This window comes from Scophthalmus maximus, chromosome 16 (assembly GCF_022379125.1).
Source record: "Scophthalmus maximus strain ysfricsl-2021 chromosome 16, ASM2237912v1, whole genome shotgun sequence".
In the NCBI taxonomy this organism is placed as follows: Eukaryota; Metazoa; Chordata; class Actinopteri; order Pleuronectiformes; family Scophthalmidae; genus Scophthalmus; species Scophthalmus maximus.
Genome location: NC_061530.1, coordinates 19514252 through 19526713, shown reverse-complemented (window position 1 = coordinate 19526713; position 12462 = coordinate 19514252). Strand labels below are relative to the sequence as shown.

Sequence of the window (12462 nt, the reverse complement as noted above, 5' to 3'; positions counted from 1 at the left end):
TCTCCGTCTCACGTTCCCCACTTTTCATATTCATGTGTTCACGTGCGTGTGTCCTGCATTAACCTCGGGGTTGCTCCTCACCGAGGGCGACCTGACGGACTTCTTGTCCACGTCCACGCCCTGCTGGCCCTGCAGACAGGCGGTCAGCTTCTTGTGGGTGCTGTGGGAGACCTGCTTGACCAGCTCCAGACGTTTCTCCACCTAAAACACACACGCACACACACACACACACACACACACACACACACATACACTCACTTCTAATGCATAGATTATGTCAGTTTCACGAGCTGGGTTTCTACCGCCGGAACTCTCCCGGGAACTAGGATCCTTTGCAGGAACTCAGGGACCAGGGTTGGAATTAGGTTCCTGCTCGCGGGGTCGGGCTTAACGAACGTACTAGGAATCTTTGGGGGCGGGGCTTGCAGGGCTGAAGAAGCCTGGTTGGTGGAGCATCTTAACTCAGCCAGTCAATCTCCAGAATAGCCGCTGATACAGTATCTCCAATCAGCAGCTGCGCGATTTTGAATTTCCTCCATGATCCCAATTGTTGTTGTGATCATGGGTTAGCGGGAAACCTTTTGGTTCCTTGAAAAAAGTCCCAGGGAATAAAAAGATCCAGGTACGTTACGGTCGTAAGGCGACACATGTAGGCGTTCGATTCGTACCGGCTGAGCTGCATGTCGGAGCTGTTCGCCCAAAAAGGAATATCATTACATAAACAAGGTCGACCTCAGCCGGTGAAGCTGAGAAGAGCCCATCACCTGTCTCGTTCAGATGTCTCTCGCTCCACGGCAAAAACAACTCCGCCGAGCTGAGGGCATCATTAATCAGAACAATTACAGAGCTGCGGCCCCGAGTCAGTCAACGGGGACGCTCCATCTTTTGTCTCGCACACAGATTCAATTTCAGCGCTCATTAACGATTTGGTCCCGAGGCCATTTGATAAAAGTCATTTTAGTCACACCGAATACTTTTTTTCCTTCTTTCTTTCTTTCCTGCGAGAGGCACAAAACATATTGCAGAAGGAAACACACACACACACACACACACACACACACACACACGTTAGATGAAGATTAATTCGTCGTACCTGCAGCAGGTCGTCACTTAATACTTCTGTCTTTTCAGCCCTGGAAGAGAGAGAGAGAAAAAACAGGCCGTTAGGGCAGAAGGGGGAGCTGCTAAATTACATAACTTATCACTGTGGGAACTTGGCAGCCAACACACACACACACACACACACACACACACACACACACAGACACACACACACACACACACACCGTTCTTGTCAGTGTAATTACATAATTTGATGGATTTCTGAACACATGATAAATAATACAGCAGCAGCCTGAAGCTGATCACAGAACAAGATGTTTATCTTTTTCGCTGCAGAAGAGGAAAATTCTCAAGCTGGAAGTCTGATAATAAAACAGAGCCCGAGGGTTCCTCTCTGCTTGTTGGATATATAAGAAAATATATATCCTTGTTACAGTGACGGGACAAAACTATTTTAAACTACAACTCACAACGAACAGTTTAAATGTGAACCACATGAAGATGGTTTCTCCTCACGGGGTCGCTCTGAACAAACTGGATGGAAATGTGATGACAGATGTTAATTCATCTACAGATAAAGTTATTGGAGCCTGACCGAGATAGATTTTTTGGGGGCCGACACATATATGAGGGAGTGAAAGATTTCCGATACCGATATTTCAGTCAAATAAAAATTGATGTCGTTATCAAAACCCTAATGATGAAGAAAAGTAACTGAGGCTTCATAGTTTTACAGTAAACTGTATAATACATAACTGTAAATGAATACAACCAAATACATTCATCTTGAAGCTTCACAGAGGATGTTCTCCTCTTCAACCCTCCATCTGTAGAGATAAACTTTTTGTCTATTCTGACTTTTTTTTCTGGCTTTGGTGAAACTCTCCACCGTCGACGTCCTTTAAATAGAAGAGTTGACGAGGAAATAAAAAAGAGGCCAAATCTTTTCATCCTGGAGGTGAAAAGCGCCGGTTTAACGAGAAGCACGGAGAAGTCGTAAAAGAAAATAGGTCACACGGGGTGTGAGTGAACTATTTACAGTGTTTGTGCTTATGAGGCCAAAAGAGTCGGAGAGCACTAATAAAGATGAATAAATAAAGGTACGACTTTCTAATGGTGAAACATGCTGCAGAGCATCAAGGCCCAAAAAAATGAATTTATTATCAACGGCAACGCTTCAATAGACAGATTCATGTTTCACCAATAATTTCAAAGTAATGACTGACAGTGGCTGATTGAGTCCAGTGAATCAACCAGTAATCAAGAGACCAGCGCTGCGACTTCTGGCTGTTTTCATCATCCATTCATCAGATGATCATTTTCACGCAGCGAGAAATGAACCAAAGTCATTTGAGGAGTGGTCGCCCGTGACGACAGCGACAGTCTCAGCGGAGGCCGACAGCAGAAATAATCAATAACCACCTAGGATCATGTCGCACAAGCTTATTCAGGCATTACAACGATCAAGAAAACCAAAAGCCAACCCTGTCGACCAGGAGACGCCGAGGCCGCCTCACCCCTCGCTCCCCGCCCCTGCACCGCACAGACAACACATCACGTCCCCTCCGACCGCGTCCCGACACCATCACACTCCGCTCGTCCAGATGAAGACATCCGTGTGCGCGTTCACTTACAGAGCCGCCCTGTTCCTGCGTGAGGCCCAAGTCCTGCTGATCTGCAGCTTTCTCTTCCACATCCCCCCTGCCGACAGGAGGGAAGCCACCTGCTCTCGGGCCAAGGCGCGGTGGCAATGACGAGGCCGAGCGACACGGGGGGAGAGAGTGAGGGAGGGAGGAGGTCGGGGCGGAAGAATGAGACCTGACTATCTGGTTCTTTCACACTTTCTCTCATCACCCACCGAGTCCCTCTCTCCCCTCCACAGGTTGGACTGCACAAGAACACATTCATATCTTTTGACACACACACACACACACACAGACACACACACACACACACACGCACACACACACACACACACACACACCTCTGCTCCGCCGGACGATTATTGATCTGACTGAAGTTAACCAGCTGGACGCAGAAGGAGGAAAAACAAAAAAAAAAGCTTAAAAGCTCCTTTCTTTCATTCTTCCATTTTCCCGGCTGGTGTCTGATCTACTGTGAGCCTCAGCATGCAGCTGTGTGTGTGTGTGTGTGTGTGTGTGTGTGTTTGCCTCCCGGCCCGGAAGGCGGCTGACAAAAAAGTTTTCACTTCCAGTTGACGGCAGCTGTCATCAGTAATTTTATGATCTTTCGTATGAAATCAATCATATTTCAGCTTCCTGGAGTTGTTTATAGTTTCAAGTTTTACTACAACTATTAAAGTAACCATTTCTTTTGCCCAGATACACTGTCTGAGCCAACTTGTCCCAGAATATTAAGTCGAGACATCTTTTCTCCCATGAGCATGAAGTCACTTCTGAGGATATGGAACCGAACCTTATTATGGTATTAAATTGTGGAGCTACATTATGTCACAAGACACAAGAGACACGATACAAGACACAAGTCCTCCTGTGAGTGTTACTGCGAGTTACTGTTTCTTTATCAACGACAGTCGTGATTGTGTTGAACCCACGGTGACATCACACGGCGAGTGTTTTGACCGGCGCCATCTTTGTTTTTTTTGGATCCAGAAGTATTTGGAGGAGTTGGGGGGGGGCGTGGCCTGACTGCAACCTCGTCCACCTACACGTGCAACCATGCACCGATTGGACGGTACTTGCTGTCAATCACACTGTATTCACGCCCCCAATATATAGACTTCTATAGGAACAACCAGCGGGTTCGCCCTCTGCTGGTGATTCCAGAGAATACAGGTTTTCAGGCACTTTCAGCCGTAACTTTCGGTGACTACATCCATTTTTTTTGGGATTTATACAGTCCATGATTGAACAAAGTCATGAGGCTGAATAATACCACATTTATGTGTTTTAAACAACATAACTCAAAGGCCGTTCTCTAACTAAATCTGCCATTTTCGGGTGGAAAACTCTGAGCTGCTTCCTCGTGTTTGCCGCTGCCTCTGCACATGTGCACGTGTGCAGGCGGAGGAGAAGGTCAGCTGTTAACGTTGTGCTGACGTGTCCTCTCTGGGGGGGGATTTGTATCCTCGTAACACAGCGTGACGTTGGGGGTCGCAGCTGAGAAAGGGAGAGGCCGAACAACACATGGTTCCTATTTCGTATAGAGAGAAAAAAGATACAAATCCAAAGGGACAAGAGGCCGGGCGGGAAGAAAAAAAACGAGGAGTAGATATTGTGTGTGCGGTCACCTTTGACTTAGAAAAGAGGGAACAACAGGCGTCCATCTTTTGTCTCCGTCTAAACCTCCAGTGCTGCCTCACTCGCCCTTCTCTTCCTGTCTCTGCGGCACTTTGTTAATTGTCTGACACATGAAGGGCGTCACAGGCAGCGTCCCGAATCAAAGCCTCGGCAGCACAGTCGGTGTTTTACTGCAGCATCAGCTTGTGTCGTCACTCCCCGGGATCCCCACTGGCACAGGGGGAGGATGGAGAGAGCAGGAGATGGAGACGAGGAGGTGGAGGTGGAGGATACAGAAGCACTGGGAGGTAGAAGACGCGTGACAAAAGGGGGGGTTTTCCACCGATGCATCTTTTTGAGCGATTTCCCCAAAGGGAGCTGGAGCGAGCACAGATCGTTCTCTCGCCGAATGACTCGACGGCCTTTGTTTTGCTTCTTTCTCCGCAGATGAAATGTGCTAACGGATGGAAATATTAGTCAAAGCTTGCAACAGTCGCCACTGACAAGATCTCTACAAGAAGAGGAATATCAACAAGAAGATAATAAATCATAAGATACAACATGTGGCAGCTTTTTTTTTAGTTGGTGCTTTTTGATATTTGTTGCTCTGGACATATTATGGTTTGGACCTTAACAAAGCACAGAGCTCTAGTATAATATCCAAACACATGTCTACTGACTGTCCGTACTCGATTACCACTACAACTGAGTCTTACAATAATATGTTGGTCCAAGTTATTCTTTGGTAGTATTTTATTTTGACACAGAAAAGAAATGGTCTGAGCCTCTGAGTTTTCTCTCTTTCAGCCGCCCGAGCTCCGATCGATGCGGCAGCAGTCGTGTGTGTTTGTCTGCGTCTGGACAAGCGGCAGGAGACGACCGGCCCGAGAACGGCCATTCATCGCCTCCTCCGCCTTTTTAACGTTTATTTTATGGCCGCACGCTGGTAATTTCACCAAGGACCGGAGGAGGGATAAGCGATAAATCTCTAGATAACCAGCGGGCTGTATAATGCACCTTGACTGCTTCACACACACAAGACGTGTTGAGTTATTTCTCCAGGCGATGCGGTGTGGTTTTAATATCATCCTGCCCTGGTCGGTGATTTTAATCCAGTCCAGAATACATGTTTGATAATTCTTCCCCCCGACATATTATGTTTTCTATTAACATGATGAGGATATATATGCTGTACAACTACACATCTGGCAAGTCACAAATATGTTGAAAGTTAACATATCGGATGGATGCAGAAAGAGTTCACAGCGACCTCAAAACAATGACTGTAAATAAAGATGGACGACATGACAGCGCCACAGAAGTGAAGTCAAATCATCACGACCGCCCCCTGGTGGCTGGCTGCAGTACAGGTCACAAGCCCCGCCCCCTCCATGTTAACAGAGGGGATATGGACCAAACTATAAAAATTCAAAGTAGACGGCAAACAAATGTTTCCCAAAAATGGTTTCTGTCATTTTAGGTCGTTCTTATCACGCTGATGTACGTTCACGTGTTCATGTTTCTGGTCTTAAATAGATATTTGATGATATAAAAACGGGCTGAGACGCCATGACTGACAGCTGAGACTGCCGCGGGATTGGTCGATCAGACTCCATCTCCAAATGACGTCAAATAAATGATAAATAAATGATAAATATAAAAGTAATTTCTACTTACTAACTGCTACTACTTTTGACGTCATTAAATGTTTCTGCTAATCTGACGTATGGAAACATAACAGGCCTGGTTGGAAACAAACATGACGACAGGAAACAAACAAGTCCCACACGAGCTGATTCAAAGGTCACTCCCGCCGCTGCTGTTCGATCGAGTGTGTTATCTCTTGCCACACACTGTGAGTCACAGTTTGTATTGTGTGCATATCATGAGCTGGAAGTGAACATGTAATTGAAAAAAGTGAATGATTAATGAATGAGGTTAATCCATCTCATCAAGTGTATGATGAGGGGAGAAAAAAAATTGTTCAAGGACAGAAAAATCCCCCAGGAGAAATGTTCCAGGTGAAGTCAGATTACCCAGCATGCTCCTCTCTCTCTCTCTGTCTCTCTGACATCAACCGAGGAATGGGGGGTTGGGGTTGCTATGGCAGCAGGCATCGCAGCGACGGAGCGGGATGGATGCATCAAACGTGAGAATGCAGAAGATGAATGAAGCGGCGGAGTAAAGTGGAGCCGCTCCTCCAACGGGAGCCTGCGGCGCGGCGCCGGTGGCCGAGGCCTCATCTGTCACGAGAGACACACACACACGCTCACATCTTCTTTTGGCTTCAAGGTCATCCGCTCCATTCCAGCGACTGTGGTTGAATAATAAAAATCAACATGGAGCCTGAAAACAAGATCCTGGAGAACTGAGATCCAGAGATGGAATGTAATTATGAACATTTACTCAACTATCATACTTAAGTACATATTTCCTCGATTGGGAAATATTGCACTTTCATCTCCACTACATTAACAGTATTTGACGGGTATTACTCCTGGTTCTTTTACCAATTAAGATGTTAATAATGATTGTTTTTAAAGTTAAATTGCTGGATATCTTCCCAATAAATCCCTGTAATAAAAGATGGCATTTAGCCGTTAATAAGCTAGTACTTAGTGTATATTGTTAATTCTACTTTATTTTTTAGACTGTTAGAAATATGACAAACATAGAAATATGTTTGTAAGTACAAATAAATAACCCCAAAAATTATATTATGGAGTGTTGTATTTATTGATCACCATCATCAGAAACAAGTAATTTCATCTGCGGCTAAAAAATACAGGTCAGCACGAAATTTGGCAGCATGCTGCATAAAAGTCAGTTAAATTAATATTTTACCGGTTACCATGCAGATCTGTGAAATATGGCAGCTCAAAATGTCATGAGGACTTTTTGAAGTTGGATATTGACGTCTCCATCCCCGCGTCTCAATCACAAAGTCTAATAATTATCAGCTTAAAACCAGATATTGTATGTTAGAAAAGAATCCAAGATTAAAAAACTAAATATGCAGTTTAACGTTTAGTTCTTATACAGATGACGAAAAAAACCACAAATCTGGCAGTTGTTTGATAAACTCAAAAAAAAAGTGTGATTTCTTTTGCATCTGATCTGGAACCTGTCAAAGGAGGGACGGGGAATTGTGCCTTTAGTGGTCAATATTTCAACGTGTCCTGCAAAAACATTCCAGACTTATTTTAAAACTTTCTTTTAGACCTAATTCTTCAGAGATTAAATGTTTGACTCGGTCTAAAAAGCGAAGCTGCTGTTCACGCTGACGCGAGTCTTCCATTCAGACCCCGTTTCCGGCGGACCACCTTGAGTCTGGTGTCAGTGCGGCGCCCCACGCTGCATAGTAAACAGACGCACAACACAGGGAGATAACAAAGCACAACCCCGGGGCGAATTCTCCTCAAACAAAACAGCAGCGACAAATCAAAATGCTGCTCACAGCCAAGAGTTTTTTTCGGCCGTCCGGCTCCAGCTCTCCAGAGAGTTTGCTGTTTTTCTCGAGGAGCACTAAATCCCCCCGGCTTTCCTCGGCAGAACACAATGAAATGGCCTGACTCATTCCGGATTCAGCCGCACTCGACACCTCGGCCCCTCTGGAGGCAACACGACGGAGCAAAGCCTTGAAAAATAGGAAAGAAATCACCCCGGTAGGAGGTCGTGCGCGTCTCTCAAAGCCTCCAGCGAGTCACTTCTTATTGAGGTGGTAGAAGGATGTTTGGAATATTTGTAACAAGAATTATGAGAAAGTAGGAGTGTATATACGCACGGTGAATGTACCCGCTGCATTCAAGTTGTCAGAATTCCTCGCGGGAAATATCAGAGTCACGGGTGTCGTGAAATAGGACGAGTGCGACGTCGCGAGGCTCGTGAAAGTCAGACAGGAAGCAGAATTTCAACTTCTCTCTCTCCATCTTTTTTTTTTCTGAGGTCACGGTTGGACACAGGGAAATAGAAATTGCTTCATTATTCATACAATACCACAACTTATGAATGACTCTACTTTACTTTGTGATGGACATCTTTATTAAAAAAGAGCCTGATATTAAGTTCTATCATATCGTACGATGTGAGTCAATGAAAACAAGCACTGTAGGAAATGTTTGGATTAAAAAATGCACAGAGACTATCTTCTTTCAGCCCTGACAAGCCTGACAGACAAAACCCGGGGTCCAGTAGAGTCCCGATAACCTGATGATTCTGGACAGTGAGCGTGAATCTTACGGACACTGTGAGACTTGGGGGAACAGAAGTGAGATTTTAACTGAGGGAAGAAGATGCCTCATTGGTGACGAGCGCACGACCCCATCATGGCAATATGAGACTTGCGTCTTTCATAATTTGGATCTGAAAGTTTTCCTTAAAAACTGGCGGCCGCGCAGGCTGAAAATTTAATGCGTCGTCATGGTTTGATGGCATGAATATTTCAGCACGGCTAAAAATACGAACGTCTCCACATATTGTGAGGAAGAGCAGAGTGAGCGCTCCGGGGGAAAAAAGCCGCAACTGCAACTGACCATTGATCCGCTGGTTCTCAATGGTCAATGAAAAGTTGAAGGTGACGCCTTGAAATATCTTGATTTGTCTGACCAACAAAAACTCAATTTACTTTGATATAAAAGGGGCAAAGGAAGCCAAACGTCACCGCAGAGAAACTGGAAGGAGAAAATGTTTAGCGCTTTTGCCTCAAAAATGACTCAAATGTGTCAAAGATTGTCAAAACAGTTGTTGATGAATCATCCGTCAGTCAAATCAAACAGTCGATTGACTGTTTCTGCTCAACTCTGAAGCCAAAAATCACGTGTGTGCATTAAATCATAGGTCCATTTTTCTGACTGAGAGATCCCATTTATTGCAAAAAGAATATATATTTTATGAAATTAAGAGAAGAAATAAACATAGTTCTGCATGTTCACTTTGCTCCACGCCCACGCAAGGGAAATAAATTCCACATCCAGTCTTTAGTAAAAGTGCAGGAGCATCTGCTCGATGAGAATCTGACAGTGGAACACACAGTCACAATAGTGTGTCGTCATCCTGTCGGGGGAAGAAACATTGTACTGAACAGAACCATATGGATTAGACATGAATTCATCCAGTTTTCTTGAAATGCGTCAATGGTTTTATGATACGTGTTATGAGTTGGCATTAAACTGTTTCGGTATCAGTGCCAGGACTGGTACAGGTTCATTTTACTACGTTCATTTTGTCTTGTTTGGTCCAAACGAGTCAGTAACAAGTGACGCCTCCGTCCCGCGGCAGGAGAGCATCCAGCGGTCGCCGGTTGCCAGGAGCGACCGACTCCAGGTTTAGCTTCGGGGGGAAACATGAGCTGATTTTAGAAGCTGTTTGTGTCTGTGAGACGCCGTCGCCACAACCGCCTGTTCCCCCGCGTCCATTTCACTTTCATCCCGAGCCCGTCGTAGTCCCACCGACGAAAGCTCTGATTAGGTTTGTTGTTCCCGTCCCACGATGGGGCGGGAATTGGTTTCTGACTTGGACGACAATCCGGAGGGATAGTGGCCAAGGGTTTACCTCGAGACCCCTCGGGGCTTTGGACCAACACCACAGTTTGAATTTAAATGACTCCGCGTCATTATTTACACCAGGCAGACTTCACAGATAAAACCCTACAGGGCAATTAGTCCGCCTGCTGCCGAATGCTAATGCACGATAACGAATTCCGCGAGTGCTTTCCCAGAGAAAACGCAACATCTGGTTGAAGTGGCTGTTCTTCGCGCCGCTACAGACGCGGCGGGTTTATCCAGCCCCCTCTTCCCCCCCGAACACCCCCCCCCAACACCACCACCCAACCCTCTCTCACGCAGAGCTGGGTCAGAGCCAGTGATGGGCGAGTGCGAGGGTCTCACACACGGTAGATTCATCTCCCTCCAGCTCTCCAAACTCCTGCTACTCACTGTCAACTGCCCTGGATCAGAGCGGCAGGGGAAACACGCGGCGTCCTGGCAGCAGCGCCGGGACGGAGGGGGCGGGGGGACGGGGGGACGGGGGCCTCTCGCCCTGCCAAGTCCCCATCATACTCGACAATAACACAGAATGACTAATAACTGTGTGAGAGCGAGAGCGACGACTGGGAGGGAGAAAAGAGAAGACAGACGCCCAGAAAGCATTTTCCCAGAATGCACCGCGGGTGAGAGATTCCATTCCTCACACCTTTATAATTGCGTTGGCATTGCCGGAACGGTGAAATAACTCAGGCAGGTGACAGGCGCGATGAGACAATGCGGTGCGGTGCCCTGGAGTTGTGACAGCATTGTCAGGCTGACGCGGGGGTTTAAGACGGAGCGCGTCGGAGGCGAACAATAACGTGGAACCGCCAGGACTGACGGAGTCGCGCAGGACTCATTTCTCTCCCTTTGTCCGACCCCCTCCTCCTCCTCGCGCGTCTCCAGACGTTTCCAATCTGAGAGAAGCGAGGTTGTGGCTGTCGCTGTGGATACCGCTGACCTCTTTCCTCCTCCTGCATCATCACACAGCCGGCGCTTTCGCAACGCTCACACGACAGGCCGCCGCCGCCTTTGTCCTCTTTCCCGTGTCTCCGAGTGATATTTCACCAGATGCAGCTCACAACGTGAGATCATTTCCTCTCTCGCAGATTACGACACGTTTCGCGGACCAAAACAAACCTCGCTCTTATGACGCGACCCCAGAGCAGCAGTTTGCAAAGCGGGAGGTGTTTGACACCCTGTGTGATTGTCGAACATTAGCTCACACTCGATGATTTTAGTCCCAATTTTTCCAATTCTGGAGCTCGCCGACAAACAGACCACTACGTCGACGCACCATAACAAATGACGGCGCAAGACGACGCGGGCCGAGCTGAATCCTGGAACTCCTGTGTCACTTGTCACGTGCTTTTGTCCGTGACAAATCGCACGTTGGAGACCAGAGATCTCTCCCGGCGAGGGATCGTGTCGGGTGCCGACCCCCTGTCGCCGATCAGCCTCGCGATTACAAGACAGTAGGTCGTGTGGTGTGAGCGGTACGGCGCTCCTTGCGACTTCGGGACATTATTCTGCTCGTGTAGCAGCCTCCACCCTTCTGTTTTCAGGCCTTTCACCAGGTCCCAGAACCTGGCTGCAGCGACTCGCTCCCATTCATTCAGCTGAGTTACCGCCCAGGGAAAGGGAAGCGGAAGCAGCACGAAACCAGATGGATTTTGGAAGAATACAGTGATTTACTGCGCGGGACGGGTCATAAGTGACTTAACAAATGACAAAACAAGAGCACAAAGGAAGTGGTCTCTGCTCTCGCTGACCACGGTCCAGTGTGGAGGCCTCAAACTGCCTCCGCACTGAGGTTTGAGAGACCAGAGGTGAACTGATCATATCAACACAACATGGCTGAGTATCTGTGGTTTGTCATGATGGAACTTCAGCATCTTGAGCTGCTTTCACTCTTTTTAAAAAAAAAAAAAACTGCCATATATATACCGATTCCAGCTTATAAAAATGATATGATTCATTCATTTTCTCAACCCATTGATGAGTTTTCATGGAGCACTATGACCATATATGATATGTGTATGAATTTTCTTTTCCTGTCCCGGCGTTGGATGTAAATCAGGACCCAGATTAAAGGATATAGAGTCGAAAAAGGATTGGTAGAAGTTTCACTGCAACCTACATTTTCTTGGGCATGTGTGGCGACGAACTAAAATAGATCTGAAGGTACTTTCTGACACAGACGCACACATCAGAAAATAAGAACACACTGGTACACACAGTACACACTCTGTAACTATACACAGTACACACACTATGGGTAACTACACACAGTACACACTCTGTAACTATACACAGTACACACACTCTGGGTAACTACACACAGTACACACTCGGTAACTACACACAGTACACACTCAGTAACTACACACATTCCGGCTCCTCCATATCTGATGCCCAAGCCATGTGTATAAAATATGTTTAGCACACAGTCTCTGATGTGTCCTCGTATGCATCTGGTTAATGGCCGCCTTGGGAAATCCACGGCTAAACCAGGCCTTCAGTTACAGCTATACACACACAAATACATATAGTACACAATATATATATATATTTATATACACACACACACACAGTCACACCCATGCATGCAGTCACAC

At 46.5% G+C, this 12462-nt stretch overlaps 1 protein-coding gene across 13 annotated transcripts in view; it reads right to left on the bottom strand.

Moving 5' to 3' along the window:
* The window catches only part of LOC118287610 (rho GTPase-activating protein 44-like), a 50721-nt gene that overhangs the window by 22051 nt on the left and 16208 nt on the right, over positions 1–12462 (bottom strand). For 8 of the 13 annotated variants that reach the window (XM_035612973.2, XM_035612981.2, XM_035612983.2 and 5 more), the window contains exons 2-3: positions 1094–1133; positions 64–201 (exon numbers count right to left, since the gene is read on the bottom strand). In XM_035612973.2, coding sequence (XP_035468866.1) covers positions 64–201; positions 1094–1133 — 178 coding nt within the window. Of the gene's footprint in view, positions 1–63; positions 202–1093; positions 1134–2696; positions 2925–12462 lie in introns of those variants that run through there. The other 5 variants (XM_035612975.2, XM_035612977.2, XM_035612982.2 and 2 more) reach the window with 3 other exon arrangements.